The 23410-nt window shown below is 36.5% G+C and overlaps 1 protein-coding gene across 1 annotated transcript in view; it reads right to left on the bottom strand.

Annotated features, from left to right (window-relative positions):
* The window catches only part of PTPRG (protein tyrosine phosphatase receptor type G), a 716833-nt gene that overhangs the window by 7058 nt on the left and 686365 nt on the right, over window positions 1-23410 (bottom strand). Inside the window, exons 16-26 of the mRNA XM_083356115.1 lie at window positions 15958-16054; window positions 14410-14492; window positions 14056-14190; window positions 10966-11100; window positions 9305-9468; window positions 6810-6945; window positions 5535-5681; window positions 3409-3502; window positions 2535-2611; window positions 1704-1832; window positions 874-1020 (exon numbers count right to left, since the gene is read on the bottom strand). Coding sequence (XP_083212241.1) covers window positions 874-1020; window positions 1704-1832; window positions 2535-2611; window positions 3409-3502; window positions 5535-5681; window positions 6810-6945; window positions 9305-9468; window positions 10966-11100; window positions 14056-14190; window positions 14410-14492; window positions 15958-16054 — 1344 coding nt within the window. The remainder of the gene's footprint in view (window positions 1-873; window positions 1021-1703; window positions 1833-2534; window positions 2612-3408; window positions 3503-5534; window positions 5682-6809; window positions 6946-9304; window positions 9469-10965; window positions 11101-14055; window positions 14191-14409; window positions 14493-15957; window positions 16055-23410) is intronic.

The raw sequence follows: 23410 nt of genomic DNA, 5'->3' as shown, positions 1-23410 counted from the left end.
CTGGGAGAACAGCTAGTGAGTATGTGTTGTAAATGTTGCCCTAAATGGCATGGGTCCAGATTATCTTAGGGAGCACCTGCTACCAGCATCAGTTTCCCATCATCCTGTGCGTGCCCACAGGGAGGGCCTCCTTAGGGTTACGCTGGTTAGAGATTGCCGGTGGGTGATTCCCAGGGGGAGGGCATTCTCTGTGAGTGAGTGCGTCCGCCCTTTGGAACGAACTGCTGATGGAGCTTTGGACTGCCCCCGACCTTCGCTCTTTTCGCCGGGACTTAAAAACCTGGTCGTTCGAATTGTCTGGCCTGGACTGAGGGATTTTAAATTTTAAAGTATTTTAATTAAATTATATGAAATTAATTTTAAAATTTTAATTTTTATTGTTATTAGGAATTGTGGGCTTTTATTAATTTAATTCTGTTTTATTCTTTTTTGTATTGTTTTAATTGCCCTGTGAACCGCCCTGAGTCCTTCGGGAATAGGGCGGTATATAAATTCAACAAACAAACAAACAAATAAATAAATAAATAATAAAATTTCTAAAGGAAAATAATGAGCTTTAAAAACGGCTTTTGTTTTTTTTTAAAGAAAAATAATTGGGACCTCAAACCCACTGGGTTTTTGTTTGAGAAGTCATTCCATGCTTGGTTCTGCAAAAGCTTAAGTATTAAAGCTTTCTACGGCAATGGTATTCTGCAAGCAAAATTGGGATACTCTAGAAACAACCTCTGAGAAGGAAGGAAATGAGATTAAGACCAAAGACAGGCATTGCCCGTATCCCATTGCAAAGCATTCATCTCAAATATTAACCAACATCAGCAGGAGTCTGAATGGCAAGCAGACTTCAGATTCGCCTCTGGAAGATATTTTATATACCTGAGTAGCCTCAAGGATAAAGTCATGGATGATGATCTGTTCTTCGTTAGAGAGGCACAGCCGGTCCTTGCTGATAAGGGTGACGGTAAATGCCTCGCAGTTCATGGATTCTTCCCGACTTGGCCAGTATACAAACTCATCTTCTGCCTGAAGACAATTGAATCAAACGGAAAACACTGGAATATATTTCTTTAAACAGGCAGAATTCACCAGGTCAAAACTTCATTTAAATAGGCAAGATCTCAAACTAATTTTATGCAAAATTCTTCTCTTAGGCAAAAAAAAAAAAAAATCATACTGCCAGTATACTCTGTTCTTTATCACAGCAAACCTTAACCTTCATTTGGTTTCATGGGAAGATGCTTATTTCTCAACATTGATATAATCCGTATTTAAACGGATAAAATTTTTCCCAGTAATACAGTTATATAATTAGGTATTGTTCCATAATGCCATGCTCCGGGCATTGCTATAAATACAAAGATTATCTTATTTGTTTTCTACCTATAAAGCCATTTAGGTGTTGATTCAAAAATTTAAGATTTTTTTTAAAAAAATATTTTCACCTAAAATGTTAGTAAATAATCTTTTTTTACTGCTTGATATATAGGGCTCTTTTTGCTATACTGTGGCTGGCAGATCTACAAATTTTCCTGTCCTCAGCTATTTTTCCCCCCTGGTGCTCCCAAACTTCTTTGCATAACCTGGATAACAAAATTGTATTGTCTGGCTATAATTTTCATTGAAATAGAGGAGAAGCAGCTAAATAATCTGGCTTTTTCTTATTGTGCTACCATACAAATATGCAGTATTGAAATGTAATAACTTACTAAACTCTGGTTATCTGGAAGCATGACAATGATCTGTGCATTGTGATCCCAGATCATTCTCCAGAAGTCTTTAGTTGTATGTGGCAGGGGATGCTGTGTGATGATGAACTCATTGCTCCGATAGTAGCCCTTTAAAAGAAGCAAAACAGCATTTTTTCATAAATGGAATAGTTTGTAAACCTTAAATGCCTTGGGTGAAGACAGAAGTAATTAAATTGCTAAATTTTAATGACAACTTACTGGTTAATTTATCCGAATAACAATACTAAAGAACATTATATATTATCTTAGTTGTGTTTTTTATTTTGTTTTTTCAGAATACACACTAACAGGATCAACTGTACTTTTTTCAAATAATATGAGCAAATCACTTTTTGACTGAATGTCAGATTCCTGCAGTAGAATTTATTGCTTATGTATCACTTGGTTTTCAGTGTTGCTTCAGTTTAACAATTCTAAGCAGCTTAAAAAGCAACAGACACATGATGAGCAATAATGCAAAATACACTATTAGTGAACATACTAGCCTAGATACCTGGCATAGTTTATTGAACATACAAGCAATTCCTCCTATAGAACTGAACATAACTTTTTAATTACTGTTCAGCCCCTTCTTTCCAAGGGGGCGTGGGACAGACTGTTTTTTTAATTTATGCAAACTAATTTTTTTTAATTGTATGCAGAATCTACGTATAATAAGTTCTGTTATTAAGCAAAGGAAACATATTTTTTTTACTGAAGTACAAGACAGAACAATCTACAGAGACAGAAGCATTTAATATTTGGATGTTTTCTCTTGTTTTACTTAAACATAAATGATTATTATCTTACCATAATGTACGAGGCATTAATGTAATCAGTTCCCTTCATGCCAGGTAATGGTGCTAGTCCTACCCTTGCTCGCTCAGCTGCAGCATTAAACAAATACATTATGTGTCAAATAGATCTTAATCATCATGGTAGGATTATTTAAACAAAATACGGTTTTCCCAGGACCTCATTTAGATGATAAAACAACACAGATTAAATTGATACAAAATTGACATGAAAACTTAATTTCAGAAATAAAAGGTTGCTTGTGCTGTGTTCTACTGGCAAAACCACCCAATGAAAACTTAACTAACTCCATGAACCTTACTGAGAACAGGGATTTTCAAACTCTTTCAGGCTGTGGAATCAATTTAAAAAAAATTCCAGACTCTCTGTTTCTTGCCTCATAGACATATACACACAGTGTTATCATCAGCACAAACAACCCCATCTTTTTCAATGTACCTCAAAAAAAAAACCACTTGTTAGGGGTGCCCTGTCCATATTCAACTGAACTTTTTTGCCCTGGAAACAGTTTTCCGGAAACTGTATGTACACCAACCCTGGAAGACTGCACTTGTTTACTAGAATGCATTTATAATTTATGAAAATCATTAGCAGTTCTTTACTTTATGCAAGGACCTGTGTAACTGAATTATATGCTATAATATAAGCATTCCAGAACTATTATATTTTGGTTTAAAAACAAAAGTATTTGAGACAAGCCATCAAGTATTGGTGTTTGGTCTGTATGCAGCTTTGTCAACCTTGACTCTGGAATATAAAGCAATTGAATCCATTCCCTGTCCCACTTAATGCAAATATACTTTAAAAGTATATTTTAAAGTAATGAATTTATGCAGGGCAAGAATCAAATTCAAAGATGAGATCTTACATGGCACTACTGATGAGTTTCTGTTCTTCTCTTTGTTGCAATCTTTTTGGGCACTAAAGCATTCTATATATTTTGCATTGCATTGCATAACCAGCTGCAAAATTTAAACAGAAAAGGAACAAGATTATTTTTTGATCAGTCTTTTAAAATATAAGTCTGCACATACTTTTCTATTTCTGAAAAAAAAGAATCCTTAGAACACCAAAATGTATTATCACTGTTAAAAGAATTCAGAATGCAAAAACCAATCAAACACCCTACATTAAAAATTCTTTATACAAATATTTATTGGTTCTTGCATGTATAATTCTCCTTTTTAAATAAATGAAATTTTATTTCACCTTAGTTTGACAAGTTCCGTTTAACTTTTCCTGAAGATATAAAGTCTAAATATGTACAATAAAAAGATGTCCCTGGAAAATAAAACCTTTTATTTTGTAAAATATTAAAAAAGCTGTGCTTGATGAATTTTTCCTCCTACTTACTGGGAACCTTAAACATTGCAATTAATATCAACTTATTTAGGATACTAATAAAGGAGAATATTTGTAACTCAGGGTTGAAATGATCCACTCCCATCTTATTTAGGATAATTTATTTTGTTTGCCAGATAAATTTTTATAATTTATCCATTGTGCAAAATGAATAGTTGTGACCAATTTGTGGGACACGTTGCAGATAAAGCCCCTTGCAAATATTTCAGTTTTGATTCCACAGCTGACTGATCCTGATAGATATATTTGGTATTTTCAAATTATGTGAAAATACAGGAAAGATCATTGGATCATTATATCTATGCCTAAATCTTACCTTGTAGGCCATTTTAGGCAGCCAGTATGCATTGCGAATGAATAATAAATATCTGTTTGACTTCTTCCAAACTTCAAGGAAGTGACTGTGAAACTCTGTTTTTTAAAAAGTATCTTTATACTTGCAATACTGGACAGGTAGACCTCACTTAATGACTGCCCTGTTTAATAACTGTTTGAGTTATGACTGCCTGAAAATGCAACAGCCTGTGGTCACATAATTGACATTTGAGTACTTTGCAACTGATAGGCATTAACAGCTGTTATGGTGCCCCATGGTCATGTGATTGCCATTTGTGAACTTCACAACCAGTAGTCAATGGAGAAGCTGGCGGTAAAATTGCAAGTCACAATCACATGATGTCTTGCTTAATGACCACATAGGAAGAGACATCATAAGCATGTCATTGTCATGAGACAGCATTGCTGAGCGATGGAATTACCAATCCCAATTATGGTCCCCAAGCAAGGACTATTTATATCATTAATTGGTAGGAAGAATGCATGTCGTGTTGCCCCTATAGCCCTCAAGATGACAGCAGAAGAGCAAAAGAATGATGTTTATGATAATGTGCCATTTTTGGATAAAGTAAGACATTGAATCAATTATGTTAAGTATTTGAGAAGCTTAATCTAACCTATTTTAGTTAAAATAATATCACTGCACACACAAAGCACATTTCAAAAAATGGAATTTCTACCCTTTTCCCCCTTGCTATCAGCTTCAGGTTTCTGAAAATATATTTTAAAGACCCCTTTTCCTGATACTTACAATCCTCCCTCCACCTTAAGCTAGAATAGTCCCCTGTTTAGTTTTAATTTTAGACTTAATTCCCTAAGGAAAAAAAAACCTCATTATGAGGGCATCGCAGAGGGCATTACCGTAGAGCGGATTCTGCAGGGCTGAACCATGACTCAAGGATATTATCAACCCTACCATTTCAATTTTCTTGAATTACTTGAATGACCTAAGTATCACAATGGTCAGGAAGGGCAGCAGTAACAATGGAAACCATTCAAAACTACAATTGATAAATCATGTAGGTATATTGGAGCACAGTGCTTGTGTGGTTAGGACACTTGGTTGGAGGTTAGCAAGCCCGTCTTTGAGACCCTAGTGCCGCCATGGGATGGGGTGAACTCCCATCCTTCACTCCAACCCCTGCTGGGGTCATGAAAGGGATCCCCAACTGGGCATCCCCCGGGCAACGGTGATGTCACCAGCTAATCCTTTCAACCCAGAAACGTCTCGGTGCTTCTGACACAAGTGCAATGAGATGGAGGTATCGCATCCATGTAGCAAATGTCTAAGTTTACTTTGAACTGTTTCTCCAGTCGAGTCTTGCTCCCAATGCCAGGTATGAGAATGCTGTTGACATAACTATGTAGCTGATTGGCAGAAACTTCAGTCTCTTTCCCGAGAATGGCTTCCAACAAGGCATCATGAATGAAAACATACTGCTCCTAGGAGATGCAAAGAGAGATAGGCATGTCTACCTCTGTTCTGAATGGAGTGCAAGTCCTTTTGAGTCATGCAAGGCAGGATATTTGCAACAACCTTGGATCAAATATTACTTACGTAGCTTTTCAGTTTCACTGATGGTTCTATTTCTGGAGCATTTTTCCTTTTTTCTCCTCTGCTTGTTTATTACTTTTTTTGTAATATCTTAATTTTGTAATATCTGTAACATCTGTAATTTTCTTCCATTCTAATATAAATCGTCTCCTTTTCTTAAAATATTTCCCTTCTTTACTTTGATTAAATTAAAATAGTGTTATGAATGTTAAAAAGTGAAATTATGGGATGACTTCTATCAGCTTTTCTCTCTAACCTTTCTAAAAGGGATGGATGTGCATTTCAAATAATGCTAATAAAATGATCTTGACAATATTTAAAGTTTTGAAATTTGGGGTCTGTAGCTGTCCCCCCAACTCCATCCCAAATAATTTCTTAAGCACTTAGTTTACTCTGAATTTTACATACAGGTGGTCTTCAAATAATGATCGAAACTGGAATTTGAAATTCTGCCAGTAGACAACGCAATTGTTAAACGAGTTGTGCCTGAATTTATGACCATGGTTGCCGTAGCTGTTGAATGAATTACTGCAATTAAGGGAATCACATGATTGTTAAGGGACTTTGCTTGTTGGAAGCTGTCTGGAAAGGCTGCAAATGGCGATCACATGACCCTGGGATGCTGCAACCATTGTAAATACATGCTGGTTGCCAAGCACCCAAATTTTGATTTTATGATTGTGGGGATATTGCAATGGTCTTAAGTCCTGTCACTTTTTTCAGTGCAGTTGTTGTAAGTCAAGGACTGCCTGTAAATGAAAAATAATCTGTCTGAATATACGCATTCGTAAGTATGGATGATCATATAACTGTGTGGTCACTAAGAAGCCACATTCACTTGCATCACATAATGATTCTTTATATATACCTGCAGAATGAACAGATACAGACACAACAATTTAACCTGCAAATTGTGTTATTTTAGCAGTAACTGCAATAAGCAAACTTCATATAACAAAATTTAGTTGGTAGCGACTGACTGCAGCAATGACAACAAATACATTTCTGATTCTTACCTCCGTCTGGACGAGGTAGTTGCGCTGTGTCCTGATGTGTTTCAGGAAACCCAGGACATTAACTGTGCTTTTGTCTTTTATTTGTTGCAGCATACTGTCTATTACAATGTAGGTACCAGTCCTGCCAACACCAGCACTAAGCCCCAAACAAAAAGATAAAAAGAAATGAAGCAGTAGAAAACATACCGTAATTAAATATTAAGAAAGAATGCCTTGATGCTAATACTAATTTTCATAACAATCATGGAAGTGCTGTAAGCAATGTTCAACCTGAACCTCTTCAAATAGAATAGGAAATGGCTCGGGATACTGGGAGTAGTCCCAAATTGGCATCTTAGAATATGCTTTGGTGATGAAACAAGTTCTCTGGGGAATTTTGACAAAATGGCTTAAGGTATCCTAAGTTTATATCCTTTAGAGATCTCATTGCCACCACCCCAAATGATACATGTAAATGGTTCTTATATAATTTGTAGTACTTCAACCAATAAACCTCTCTATGGTTGATTAAATGTTTGCTTTGCCAGAAGGACTTCAAGATGTTCCTTTGAAGATAAAAATGTCTTGTGTTTTCTTTCTCTTTCTCTCATGTTCAGCTGTCAAGTGCCTCTTTCTTCCTTTATCTTTCTTCTCTAAGATCTTTATTTGCATGCTAGCAAAACATTCTTTCATCACAGCCTTCACCTCACATTTGGGGAATCTTCCTATGTCACAGCGCATATTAATGTGCTTTTCAGGGAGGAGGATCTAGCCTGCAGAGGGAATATATGGAAGCTATTTCCCTACTAGTGAAAAAGTCAGGATGATTCAAATCCACTTTCCAATTGTTCTGTGATTACTGAAGTTTCAATTTTAGATCAGATTTTGGAATCTTTACTATTATTTAATTTCAAAGATGACTATTATAGTTGTGCAGCAACCTCAAAATGAATGATGCTCAGAACCAGGGCTTTTTTTCTCATAGAACACTCAGAACGGAGTTCCGGCACCTTTTTAGGATGGAACCTTGTAGGGTAGGCAAGGCGGGTTGTATGACATGTGTGAGTTCCGGCACATTTTTCTTTTACAAAAAAAGCACTGCTCAGAACCTTGTTCTGTAATTTCTCCTTTTTGATATATCAAACATTTTCACTGCATAACATAATATCCTTTTTGATTCAGGAGAATGAACTTTACCAAATAAAGCATGTGGAAAAAATTATGAGTTCATGTACTGATGATACACCTTTCCAGATGGTTTCTTTTTTCAGATTTATAGGGAAAAAATACTCTAAGAATGCTAATATCTACACATTCAGAAAACCCAAGCTCTTTTTTGGCAATCAGGATACATTAAGAAGTCTCATGAATGCAATTATACCTATTTCCCTGACAATGTGTTTTTTGTTTAGCTTTTTGCAGAATAGAATAGAATAGAATAGAATAGAATAGAATAGAATAGAATAGAATAGAATAGAATTAGAGTAGAGTAGAGTAGAGTAGAGTAGAGTAGAGTAGAATAGAATAGAATAGAATAGAATAGAATAGAATAGAATAGAATAGAATAGAATAGAATAGAATAGAATAGAATAGAATAGAATAGAATAGAATAGAATAGAATAGAATAGAATCTGGAAGGGACCTTGGAGGTCTTCTAATCCAGCCCCGTGCTCAAGCAGCAGAACTTGTATCATTCTCAGACAAGTGACTGTCTAGCCTCTTCTTAAAAATCTCCAGTGATGGAGCACCCACAATTTCTGCAGGCAAGCTGTTCCACTGGTTAATTGTCCTCACTTGCTCCTCTCTTTGATCAGTTTCCAACCATTGTTTCTTGTCATGCCTTCTGGTGCTTTGCAGAATGTGACCCCACCCCCCTTTGTGACAGCCCCTCAAATACTGGAATACTGCTATCATGTCTCCCCTATTTCTTCTTTTCTTTAGACTATCAAACCCAAGTCCTGCAGCCGTTCTTCATATGTTTTAGTCTCCAGGCCTTGGATCATCTTAGTTGCTCTTCTCTGATTTTTTTTCCAAACTCTCAACATCTTTTTTGTGATATGGTGACCAAGGTGTGGTCTTACTAGGATTTTATAAATTGGTACTAATGACACAGTGCTTTTCAATACTGTTTCCAGAATAGTTTACATTAATAAAAAAGAAATAAAAAATCCAGAACCAGATGACATCGTAAGTATGATTGTGACTTAGAATGAAACCTTGGTTTAATCCTAGATTCCATGAATGAACTTGGAAAAATAATATTGTGTCTCAGACTTGACTCTCTCTGTAATATGTGTTTCCTGTTACTGTGGTAAATGAAGCTATTTATTTTGGTACCGAATCATTATGTTGCTAAATACATTTAGAAGCATGGTGATTTGTAAAGATGCCAGCAGTTAAAAGAACAAGTGATGCACATACAGATGCATTGTTGTAAATAATAACCAAACCACCATTGCAACTGTACATTAATCCACACTATGTTGTCAACAAGAATTGACAATGTCCAAACATACCTGCAATGTACAATTACTGGACCCATCTCAGCAGTTCTGGCTGCAGAGGATCTTCTCACAAATGTCAGCACGGGAAGTGCATATTCAGGTACTCCCATGTCAGGCCACTGTGTGTAATGGTACTGAATGAGCGTCCTTTCATTTTGACGTCCTTTGGGATTTCCCTTTTGATCCAGAAGTCGTGAAACATACAAGTAGAAAATATTAATATTAGTTAACATCAAGGTTTCCTTGAGTTCCTATTTTTCCTTCTCTGTACTGTTGTTTAGCCCTCTCTGGACACCCTAGAGCAGAATAAACTCAGTGGTGCTGAAATTTAAGGATTTTATGTGAAAAAGCCCTGTAAATTCTAATATAATACTATTATCTAACAACTGAGATACAAAATCAAATTTGGGTTGGTCACCAGGAACAGAGATTTACTCTTCTGAGCTTTCGGACTTATGCTGGAGCCCATCTTCAGGGATTTTCTCTACTGGAATATGTGCTCTGGGCTCTTTTGTGAGTTGTGTTTATGTGGTGGCTTCCTATTAGGTGATTGGTATGTTGATATTGGCTGTTGTTTCCTTGGACTGCCAAGCCCTCAGCTCCTAAGTGTTTGATAAGCTGGTGGTAATTCCTGTTATCTGACAAAGAGTACATCTCTGGTCCCGGTGACTGACCCAAATCCAATTTTGCCTCATTATCCTGGGAGACGTATATTTGCCTTCAACTGAGATACACTTTGCCTTACAAAGAAACCTTTGTAATTATTGGACTACCCTATCAGTTTATAAGAGGTAGCTTCCAGTAAGTTCTCACAGCCTGACATGAGTTGAAAATTGCACCCTCCAAAATGCAACTGAGTCAGGTTAAGTCTCTGAGTCTCTGTCTTTCAGGTTCATAGCTATATTTCACTTGACTTTAAGGAAGAACAGTAAAAATTGACCCTCCCGAAGTTCCTTGACTACAATCTCTGTAATCTTTGGCTATTATGATTGGACGGATTGGCAATCTTTGTACATTTTTAAAATCTAACAAAACTCACAGACACAATCTTGTTCTTTTGCTTAATTTGCTTATCTTTAATGTTGAGCCCACCCAGAAAACTATTATAGTAATTTATGATGCCTAATATGAATTCCTTGTTCAATAGTGTCAAATTTGGAAAAAGAGATATCAATGAACTATTTTCTTTTTCATTTACTTGTAATTTCAATTATTGTACTCAATTCCTTTCATCTATTAAAATTTTTTAACTTCCCAAGCTTTGTCAAATTGTAAAAACAGACAATTTGATTTTATGCTATGTGTGTTGCATTATTCTTGGTTTTCTGGTCCTTTCTGCTTTATTGTACACCAGTGGCCCCCAACCTTTTGGGCACCAGGGACCAGTTACGTGGAAAGATATTTTTCCATGGACCGGAGGGTGCGTGGTTGTGTGTGCTGCCTGTATCCTGTGGATAGGGCTTTGCTTGTTTGTGCAGACTGGTTGCTGGCATGTCGCAGCCCAGTACCGGTCCATGGACCTGGGGTTGGTGATCCCTGTTGTACGCTATAGAGAGTCTTGAGATCGCAACAATCTTCGAATATTGTATGCATGTATGAATGAGTCACATTAGTAGCAATATCCCAAATGGACATTCATTTTTGAACAAACATAGTGTAAAGTTGTTGCTCACTTTTTTCATTTTTGCATTCCTCACTGTGAAGCGGCGGACAGTGTAGCAAGCATGTACTTTTGTGCTCTTCAGTGTGACAATGATATGGCCATATTCCTCACTGTTTTCGGTTGGCCAATATTGGTCACATTTTCTCTGAAGAAAGAGGAATAACATAAAATGTTAAAGTCTGTATGATGCTATGGAATTAAGGAGGGTTCAGTCTGACATCTGGCTGCATAAAAGAGCTATTTCTTTTTTTTAGTTGTTCTGGAAAAAATACTTATTATGTTTTTTTAACCCTTTGTTAAAAATTGTATTTTTATTGATAGTTATTACATGTAACAATTGTTAGGACATTATTTATGAAAATATTCTTCATAATATAGATTATCTAATATACTTTTACACAAATTCATCAGTCCTTGTATAATTTAATTTTTGTTAATAGCTTATTATATATATATACATACACACACATACACACACACACACACACACACACACAAATATGAGCTGCCACTGCTGTGGCTACTGCCTGTAGATGGCCTTGGGCTAGGCTGAAACAGGAAATAAGATTTGTCCCGTGTCTGGGACTAAGCAAGTGTATTCTGAATGCTTAACAAACATTTTATAATTATAATAATAATAATTTTATTTATATACCGCCCTTCTCCCGAAGGACTCAGGGCGGTGAACAGGGCAGATATATAAAAATACAAAAATAAAAAAGTTAAAAAGAATATGCCCAACTAAAAACAGTAAATACATATATTAAAAATGACAATAAAAAACCAACCCATCCCCCATCAGGCCAGGCCGGCTTGTTCAAATAAGAGTGTCTTCAGATCGCAACGGAAGGAGCGAAGGTCGGGCGCCATCCGGAGCTCAACCGGCAACCGATTCCATAGCTCCGGGGTGCCCACAGAGAAGGACCTCCTGGGGGGCCACCAATCGACATTCTCTGATCGGTGGCACCCTGAGGAGGCCCTCTCTGTGGAAGCGCACAGGGCGGAGGGAGGTTGATGCCGGCAGCAGGTGCTCCCTAAGGTACTCTGGACCCATGCCATGTAGGGCCTTAAACACCATTACCAGTACCTTGAATCTCACCCGGAAGACAACTGGTAACCAATGCAGCTCACAGAGCAGAGGTGTAACATGGGAGTATCGGGAGACTCCCAACACAACTCGCGGCTGCATTCTGTACCAGTTGGAGCCTCCGAGTGGTCCTCAAGGGCAGCCCCATGTAGACAGCATTGCAGTAGTCCAGATGAGAGGTCACGAGCGTGTGAGTGACCGTACGTAAGGCATCCCGGTCTAGATAGGGCCGCAACTGGCGCACTAGGCGAACCTGGGCGAAGGCCCCCCTAGTCACAGCTACTATATGGTCTTCCAAAGTAAGCCGTGAATCTAGGAGGACTCCCAAGTTGCGAGCCCTATCTACGGGGGGTAATAGTTCACCCCCCATGGAAAGAGATGGAATGTTCTGAATATCCCGGTATGCCGGTATGCACAGCCACTCAGTCTTGTCGGGGTTGAGTTGAAGTCTGTTCCTTCCCATCCAGACCCAAAGCGCCTCCAGGCAACGGGACATCACGTCGATGGCATCACTGGGGTGGTTTGGGGTCGAAATAAAAAGCTGGGTATCATCAGCATACTGATGATACCCAACTCCAAAACCATGAATGATCTCACCCAGCGGTTTCATGTAGATGTTGAACAGGAGAGGCGAGAGGACCGACCCCTGAGGAACTCCACAATCGAGAGAACTCATCTAGTCATCTAGTCCAACCCCCTGCTAAGGCAGGAAACCCTATACCATTTCAGACAAATGGCTGTCCAGTCTCTGCTTAAAAACCTCCAGTGTTGGAGCATTCACAGCTTCTGGAGGCAGGTTGTTCTACTGATTAACTGTTCTGACTGTCAGGAAATTTCTCCTTAGTACCAGCTCCAAACTTAGTTCTCTAGATCTTATTTTTCATGGGCTACAAACATCTTCAAAGTGTTTTTCGATTTCTTTTTCTAGTAGCAATACAGTTCAATGTTAGCTAGTGAAACACCTTTTTTGTCCCATTGTTCTTTTAAGACAGAGGTCCCTAACCCCCGGGCCATGGCCCATTTGGAACTGGCAGCACAAAAACTGGCCGGGGAGTGTGTGCATGCGCAGCTCCATTTGCGAGAGAGGCGGGCATATGTGCCTACTCCTTGCACAAATGGAGTTTCCTGCACCTAACCCTTGCATGGAATCCTCCCCCGCTGGTCTGCCAAGCTGAGAAGGTTGGGGACTGCTGTTTTAAGACAGCTCTGTCTAATTCTCCTCTAAGCTTTAATCATCCTCAAGTAATATTACCCAACTTTGGGGATTTAAATTCTGTGGATTGATGGCTGGGAATTCTGGGAGTTAAAGTGTACACAGAAGTGGTGAATGCTCCAACACTGGAAGTTTTTAAGAAGAGACTGGCCAGCCATTTGTATGAAATGGTATAGGGTTTCCTGCCTGAGCAGGGGGTTGGACTAGATGACCTCCAAGGTCCCTTCCAAATTATTATTATTATTATTATTATTATTATTATTATTATTATTATTATTATTATTATTATTATTATTATTATTATTGTTATCTTAAAATTCCCAAGATTGGGAAACACTGACATAGAGTATATTCAAGGTTTATAGTGATAGGAAGTCACTAAAGTCGTCTAAGCAAATTAAGGAACCCCTAGCAAATGGTGTTAGTTATTATTAGTTAAATACTGTTTTATGCAGGAAATAAATTACTTTCCCATCATGCCTGTTATAGGTTATCCATGAGCAGAAATGAGATCTGCCTCATCTATATTATAAATATAGATTTATAACAACAATAGTAGTAATAATAACAACAATAATAACCTTGGAGGTCTTCTAGTCCAAGCCCCTGCTCACGCAGGAAACCCTATACCATTTCAGACAACATTATTATTATAGAATTATTATAAATAAAAATTATTATTAGAGTTTATGCTACAATGAAACACATTCAACTCCTTAACAAAACTGAAGAAAGATCACACATCTCTGGTGAGAACTGAGAAAAATATTATGATAATAAATGCAGACTATTCTGCTTACTCTTCCTTTTTCCACAAGATTTGTAATCATGATGATAATTCCAGTGTTTTGCTCCCAAATCATTCTCCAAAAATCTTCAAAGGTTGACTTTAAAGGGCCCTGGGTAGCAATGTAGGCTTTCGCTTTGTTGTAACCCTTCAAAGGAAATCACAATAATATGTAAGATAAAAGTATCTGTAATAGCAATCATATTAATAATGTATATATCTCTGGAGCAGAGCTCTTTTCTACTGAACGTTTGAGGAGTTTGGAGTTGAAATTGAAAAATGGAAAGTTCTAATGCATTAAGAGTTTCTGTTTCTCCTGAGGGACAAGTTTTCTCAAGAGACCTGAGGAATTAACAAAACAACTTACATCAACATAATTGGCATTAATGTAATCGCTGTGCTTTGAATCCTTTCCTGGTAAAGGTCTTAGTTTCACTCGACTGTGATCATCTACAGAAAAGAACAAGGAAAATGTACATTTAAGAAAGTAAGCCTGATACATTTTTCTTTCTTTCTTTTAATATATGATTGACTAATGAAAGAACAAGGGACGCGGTGGCTCAGTGGGTTAGGACGCTGAGCTTGTCGAACAGATGGTCGGCAGTTTGGCGGGTCTAATCCCGAGTGCCACGTAACAGAGTGAGCGTCCCAGCTTCTGCCAACCTATCACGTAAAAAAAAAAATGCAAGTAGAAAAATAGGGACCACTATGGTGGGAAGGTAACAGCGTCCCGTGTGCCTTTGGTGTCTAGTCATGCCGGCCACATGACCAAGGAGACGTCCTTGGACAAGCGCTGGCTCTTCGGCTTTGAAACGGAGATGAGCACCGGCCCCTAGAGTCGGAAACGACTAGCACGCATGTGTGGGGGAACCTTTACCTTTACCTTTAATGAAAAAACTGAAAAGCCAATTCTCACGTCAGAAAATGTTACAGTGGAATTGGACTGATTTAAAAATAGATTGTTTGCCAAATAGGAAGTGTTTTCTCAGTTGATAATCAAAGTGTTTTGACTGTTTTATTGGAACACTCGATAGTATCAAAGTTATTAATCAATTTAGGGTGCAATGGAATGCCAAAGACAATCAGGTAAATACTTCGATGAGATCCAATTAAGTTTCTGTTAACAGAAGTCACAGAAAGGGGAAACTTCAGTTCTGGAAAGTTGGAAATTTTCAGAGACAGGCATAAGAAAAACTACTTTTATGAGTGCATCAGAAATTTGGCAATGCTATCGTTCAAAATTGGTATTTATTTCAAATCATGGCAGGAAAAATGCATACGCCCCTGGAGACTGGTTTAATGCAGTTTAAAAATATAATGTGTGCAGGGGAAAGGAATATGTGAGTGTAAATTTACTTACCAGTATTGAATCCTATCCTTTTAATTAATCTCCATTTTATTAAAGACTTTCTGGAAATTAGTAGATCACATTGAAAAAAAATTAGTCTAGAATATCGAGCTGCGAATTTCTTTGAGTCGCTTTTTTAAATAAAATCTGTATGTTTTTAATGTCAAAAGATTATCATTATCTATCTCAGAAAACAGGCCTGAAAGAAGCATATTATCCATTTGTTTGAAGTTTCATTATTTTATTTTATTGTAAGTATACTGATAGAAAGCCAGCTTGGTGCAATGATTAAAACACCAACCTAAAAACTGGGAGACGGAAGTTGTATGCATGAAGCCAACTGGGTGACATTGGGCCAGTCCCTCTCTGTCAGCCCTAGGAAGGATGCAACGTCAAGCAACTTCCAAAAATCTTGCTATGAAAACTGCAAAAACTATTTCAGGCTGTCATATGGACTGAAAACTGATTTGATGGTACAAAAAATAAGTATACTGGTAAACTGGGACACCATTACAAGATACACAATTTTTGTTATTTATTACTTCTCTGAAGGCCATAATTACTCACAGGCTAAAATGTTGATGTATCTGTTTTTGTGCTTGTTGTCGGGGTGATTGGAATGTTCAGCGGTGATGTTCATGTCAGATGTACAACGCTGCACTTCCTGTTAAGAAAACAAATTAAAAGAGCAGATAAGTGCCAAACATTTTATTTGACTCATTTTGCAAACTGTTCATTCAGAACATATTGAAATGCTGGGAGATTCCCCCAGCAAAATACAATGTAAACATATTCCAGCAAGTTTTATGAAGAATATTTTCTAGTTCCAAGTATCTGATGAAATCTACAGTGATTAAAATTCAGTCTAGTGTAAAATCCCGGACATAATTGTACATGTAACTATTTCTCTCATAACAACACCCTGAAAGTGGTTCATTGTAACTATAAGCCATTTTTGTGGCTAAACAGTTGTAAGGGTCCAATATGAAACAGTAAAAAACACTATTAAATAAAAAGATGGACTGAACCAGATTTGTATCTCAGAAATAAATAAATATGTATGTATGTATGTATGTATGTATGTATGTATGTATGTATGTATGTATATAGTGGCTATTCCATAGAGTTTAAAAAAGATCAAATGACTACAAAGAAAATACACATATACGTTATATATTCATCATGCTATTTCCTTTTGTGTTAAGATTATAAAAAGGGAAAGAGTAAGTAGTATCAATGAAAAATAAAATACAGAAAAAAGACAAGGAAATCTAAGTAGATCTACTTTATGATTCTACTATATGATTCACTATACCAATCCACATTGTTTAATCTTTACAATCCGTTCTTGTTTTTACTATATCCATATACTGTTTCATACACCACTTTTGGTTCTTTTAACTGTATCTTTCACTTTCTGAAAATCTACTACTACACCTTGTCTTTCCTTTTTCTCTCAACTCTTATACTGTAATTAAATTCTCATTCTCTCTATATAGCCAAGTTACCTCACTGAACATCTTTTGTATAGGCACCTTCCACATTTATTCAGTACCCAATCATTTTGACTCTTACATTTGTCTTATTACCCAGTTCTTTTGTCCCTGTTTATATAACCCATTCTCTTTTAACACAGTTCATACGTAACCAGTTTCCATATAACAACTATATACGCTTTCACACAGCTGTTTTTGTTTCTTTTGATTGATATTCATTACTTGCAACAGAACACATATTACCTGCCAGCTTTCTACTAGCATTTCATATCTTGAACTTTCTGCAGACATTTTTATGTCCATAGGAAACACTCTATCAAGATATACACATTCACCTGCATACTCTTATTTTTTCATTATTTCTATATAATTCATAGTCATTCACTCAATTCTATCAAACAAAGAAGAGGGAGTCAAGCTATTCTCCAAAGCACCTGAAGGCAGGACAAGAAGCAATGAATGGAAACTAACCAAAGAGAGAAGCAACCTAGAACTAAGGAGAAATTTTCTGACAATTAGAACAATTAATCAGTGGAACAACCTGCCTCTAAAAGCTGTGAATGCTCGAACACTGGAGGTTTTTAAGAAGAGACTGGATAGCCATTTGTCTGAAATGGTAAAGGGTTTCCTGCCTGAGCAATGGCTTGGACTATATGACCTCCAAGGTCCCTTCCCACTTTATTATTATTATTAAACCTATCTACTTTTATCTTTACTACATTACAATTGAGATTCATGGTTCTTCATACAATCTAATATTTGCTCCAAATCATTCAGATTTCATCTACATTGGATGTAATAATAATAATAATAATAATAATAATAATAATAATAATAATGATGATGATGATGATGATGATGATGATGATGATGATGATGATGGTGGAAGTGACCGTAGAGGTCATCTAGTCCAACCCCCTGCTCAGGCAGGAAACCCTATACCATTTCAGACAAATGGCTGTCCAGTCTCTGCCTAAAAACTTTCAGTGTATTAAAGTGTATGTGTGTGTACGTGTGTGCGTATTTTTCTACCACCTACCTATCATCCATCCATAGATAGGTCTGTCTGTCTGTCTGTCTATCTATCTATCTATCTATCTATCTATCTATCTATCTATCTATCTATCTATCTATCTAACATCTAATCATTTATCATCTATTTCTTCATATCTACAACACATCTCTAATATCTTAACAAGTGTTTATACACTTGCTCATAAATTCCATCACACTTGTTTTATTCCCTGCTCACTGTTGATCACTAAGCATTCCATCTATCTTTTCTTTTGTTAAGATCCATAGTAACAAAACTTGTTGCAAGCTAGTGATTCTCTAGAGGCTTAGCAGCCATGGTTAAGAATCTTCCTTTAGTGGAGGGCAATTTTGCAAACTCTTTTGGAATTCCTTTCTTGATAATAACACAGGTTTCCGTCACAACTGATCTACACCTTGCCATGACACAGTGTAGCCAAACTGTTCAGTGTATATGAAATACAACAGACATGTTGTTTTTTTTAAAGAGGATCTTTCCTTTGACAAAACGGTATTGTCTTCCATCCTGTTATAAGACTTTCTGCCCAATGTTACAGAGACCATGAGAAAAGATAGCTTGTTGCTTATCTGTAAATACACAAATTTCAATAGTCATTGTGTACTCACACAGCTATACAACTTTCTCAAGAGAGGCAGTACTTTGATACAATCATATAGTTGGAAGGAGTCATGTTGGTCTCTGAATCCAATTACTTACCCAGAGTCAGAATCTAAATTAAAGCATTTTAAGCAGATAGCTGACCTTTGAATACATCCAAAGTAGGGGAGCTATGACTTGACTAATTGGTTCCCCTATTATAATGCTGCCAGTGTTAGGAAGTTGTTTTCTATCATCCAATTGTAATTTGCTTTCCTATAACATAATATTCTGTATCCTGCAGTCTGAAATCTCTTTCTCTGTGATGCCCTTTGAAGAATTTGAACCGGGGGGGGGCGTATCTCAGTCATCTTTTCTCAGGCGTCAAGTACACAATTTGTTCAATCTCTTGCCAAAACATTTTGTTTCTAGTCCTAGTAATAATTAATTAGCAGAGTAACTCTATGTGATAAAAAAATAAATCTGAAAATCACTATGGTACAGGGACAAAGATGACAAGGATTTCATTAGTGACATTGCCTGGATGACATATTCAAAGAAGGTTTATATCTTAATTTTTTTTTGGACAGAGTGAAAGCTGACTTGGGGATCCTGAGCTGCGAGGCCACAACAGGAATGCAGACGATACAAGCTTGGACTTTGAAATGGCCAAAGTCCCACTAATTCCATCCAAAGAGAGAGGAAGGGTCTCTTCATCCATCCGCCAATCTCGTGTGCATCATTTTCCATCCTGCATCCAAGTGCAGGTCAGATGCAATGGTTTCCACTCTTACTGATCAACTTTGTATGGAGTATGCATGTGTGTATTGAGAAAATTTGTGTTGCTATGTTTAGTTTTGTTAAATAACATCAGATTCCCTTATCCACTGTAGACTAGGGTTGTCCTCAGACACAGGCTAAGTGTAAATCCCATGATTTAAACTGAGAAATGGGCGCAAATAAACTTAATCATAAAATTTTAAAAATTGTATGAATTTGGATATCTAGGGGAGGAGAGTGGCATGCATGTACTACAGGTAGCAAGAGAAGTGTGATTGTTAAGAAATAGGACAACTCACGTGAATTCCTAAGTGTATGACAGCTACTGGATCTGTGGAGTATTATGAGGGCCATCTGGTACCTTCTTTCCCCTCCAGGTTACAAAGATGCCTACAGATATCTTAATCTTTATAAGTAGCAAAACTTCAAAATAAGGGAAGTCATTAGTACAGCACAGCTGCTGCAAAGAACAATCAGAGCTAATTGCCAGAAGGAATTACCAAGAGAAATGTTAATAATATCCACCTTAAATTGGAGTTCAGGATTATATAGTAATGTTACAAAGGGCTGCCTTGAAATTCAGTCACTGCTGCCCTCTAGTGCAAAGTATTCACCTATATTCACTATTTCTAACCCAGTGGAACAAAAAAAATTATGGCTGCAGGATTAGGACTTGGTTTATCTATCTGTCTGCCCATCAGCAGGATGACACTTAACAACAACAACAACAACAACAACAACAACAACAACAACAACAACAATAATAATAATAATAATAATAATAATAATAATAGAGTTGGAAGGGACCTTGGAGGTCTTCTAGTCCAACCCCCCTGCTGCTCAGGCCGGAAATCCTATACCATTTCAGACAAATGGCTTTTTGAAATGGGCATAGAAGTTTGAACATCCACCAAAACAACTCTCCTAAAACTGAACAGAATTGGATTAAATTTGGTGTGGGAGGAGAGCCTGAAAAAATACAGATTGTGGACTCGTTCCTTCTACAGAAAAAATAAAAACTCTTTATTCTATCCTCATTCCAATACAGACAGATAAGAGGAGGCTGGACTAATTCTATTATGTACATCAGATTGGAGGCAACGTATGTAGAAATGGAGAAATGTTTTAATTGTTATCCCTTTAGACTGAGAATATGGGAAATAGAATTTTCACCGGGGCTGGAGAGAAGTGAATACAGATAAAAAGGTAAAGGTTCCCCCGCACATGCGTGCTAGTCGTTTCCGACTCAGATATTACATCCTATATATTTTGTATAGGTCATTTGCAGTGTACATCTTTGGCCATGGATCATGTATAAATAATTGAATAATAGTATGATACTTAATTATATATAGAGGGTATATTTATGATACATTCAAACCCCTATTTCTAGCATGAGTATTTATAACTCATCTCTCTTTTGTCTCTCCTCTCCTCTATGGTTGTAAAATCTTTATAAGTTGGTTCTAATCTTTATTTTTTTAAATGATGAGGAAAAGAGAAAAGGGAATAGTATTTTATTCTCAACACTTCCATCTTTAATAATCCAATTAAACTCAATAATAGAAAATACAGAAGCAATTACATCCACTTAAATGAAAGAACTGCTTCCACAATTCAATTTTTATTCTTCACCATGAATTCCTATGTCACATTTTATATTTTAAAAAGGAATAAACTACAAAAGTGGCATGTAATTTGTAATTGTCATTATTTATGCAGAACAATGTCAGTTTGTACAACATTTTACACAGCAAAATAAATAACCCTGTTCGTGATTTTCAAATTCCTTTTTGGTGACCTACTTCCTCTCTACAGAAAAAAATAGTCTAGCATTATAATAAAACAACCTATAAAATAAATTTGATTCAAAACACTTAGGATTTAAAATTCCTTAAAAAATAACTTAATTCAAAGTGGGAACAACATTAAATATATGCCATGGAACCACTACAATGTTATATAATGCTCAGAAAAACATTATTTTTTTCCTGAAAGGCTGTTCCAAGGTCAGGAACTTTAATTAGCCTTTCTAATGCTTAGAGGTAATGGCTCTCTTAATTCAGCTGAAGTCTCAGCTGGACCATATTAGGCTAATAAAGTAGGTGGCCTGGGAACAGATATTGTACACTACAATGAAGGAAGAACATAATGATGACTGATTTTCAAAAGCAATGACTGATTTTACAAAAAAAAAAACCTTAGAAGACGGGAACTGAGGAAAAAAATCTAAAGAGCTTTTCAGATCCAAAAATGTGTACTTTATTATTCAACGCTTCAACAAATTATTCTTGTAGAAATATTTAAGATTGGACAAATGTAACGCACAAAATTTAGGCATGCTCATCTGGATATCTATTTTCTCATAGTATACTATAGCTATAATCTGGCTAATGAAAAACCAGGGTCAAATATTCAATTATTTAATATACCGAGTAGCTTTGGGTTAACTTGACTCGTGTTAAGAGGGTAACATGGGAATGGATACAGAAGAAGTATGCGTTGCTCGTATTTTCATATATGGTGGACTTGTAAAAAGGTTAAAGCTTTTTGGATTAAAATTTGGTGGAATATGCAAAAGATATTTAAGAAAAGGATAAAGTTTTCTCCACAATTGTTTTTATTGGGTATTATTACAGATACTACTGTTATAGATATTAAGTTGATGTTGAATTTAATTACGGCAGCGAGACTTTTAGTAGCGCAATATTGGAAGAAGGAAGAGCTGCCGACTATAGAAGAGTGGACTTTAAAAGTTTCTAACTTGGCGGAGATGGCAAAGATTTCAGTGTATTTGAAAGATCAATCGCAACAGAGATATATTGTGGAGTGGAGAAGATGGATTGATTATATCCAGAATAAATATGGGACTAAAAAGTTTTATTTAGCATTTGAATAAGTAGTGGATCTATATGATGTATAACTAGTTAGTAGTTATTTTATTAATATTTTGACGATGGTGAGTTAAAGTGCGATAGAATTTAATGTTTTATTGTTGTTAGCATATTTTAGATTATATTTGCTTGTAATTTTATACCCTGTATTCAGCTCTGGGAAGTCGGGGAGGGGGGGAGGGGAGGGTAGGGAGGGGTTGGGGAGAGGGGAGGGGGAGGAGGGGTTTTTTTGTATTTAAAAATGTATTGTAAAACTTTTCAATAAAAAAAGGAAGAAGTATGCATTGCTGAGATATTCCTTGTAGAAAGAAGGGAGGCATGTCACATATTTGTTGTGACCTTTGGTTTTGATATCCATTCAAACCAGAACCCTATTTATTATATTTCATTATCAAACCCCAGATAGACTCAGTGCAACTAAATTCAGCCAACCACAAAGTGATAATTAAAATCCAGAGACGAATGAAAAACAACAAAAAATAAATACTCAACTAACAATTAAAGTCAATCTTCAAAGGGCAACTTGAATAAAAAATGTCTTTGTCTAATGGCAGAAGGATAGTAGAGAAAGACCTAGGCCATTTTACTGTAGAAGCTTGAGGTTTTTGTTATAATTCTACTGGATTTATATTGGTGCAGCAGCATAGAGGCAGTATTCCCTGATGTGAGATTGCTCATTTATTCTTGTTTAGTTTATTTAAATGGGCAAAAATAAATAAAGTAATAGATTGGGAAATTACTGGGAGAAAATTATAGACTGATAACAATAGGAAAAATGATCATTTCCAGGACTTTTATTAAATTTTGAGTTGTCATTTAGTTTACACACTTGGAAATGTGTGAATTATTCAGACAATTCGCATTGGGACTCTGAATTTTTACATTTGGGCTGCCCTTCTGCAGTTGATGTTTGTGCTTCCACAAAGAAGTTGTTCAACTTATGCTTATTGGCAGCCATAGGCCAGAATATAAATAATGAGATATATCTTATCAAACCTATCAGTGCAACAGCTGATTACAAAGTTTAAGAAGAGTCATTGGATCCTCTACTCTCCTGAAATTAATTTCTTAAGAAGAGATTTGCAGTTCCTCCTTATCTCAAAGGGACTGTAAAGAAGGCTTAAAATCATAGGATCCAATTAGACTATTTAATACAATTTTCTACTCAATACAGTAATCATTTGTAGTAAACGGTTGCCCAGCCTCTACTCAAATGGTTC

The sequence above is a fragment of the Vipera ursinii genome, assembly GCF_947247035.1.
Source record: "Vipera ursinii genome assembly, chromosome: 2".
NCBI lineage: Eukaryota > Metazoa > Chordata > Lepidosauria > Squamata > Viperidae > Vipera > Vipera ursinii.
Note: the sequence above shows the minus strand (reverse complement) of the source record. Positions and strands in the feature narration are given on the sequence as shown.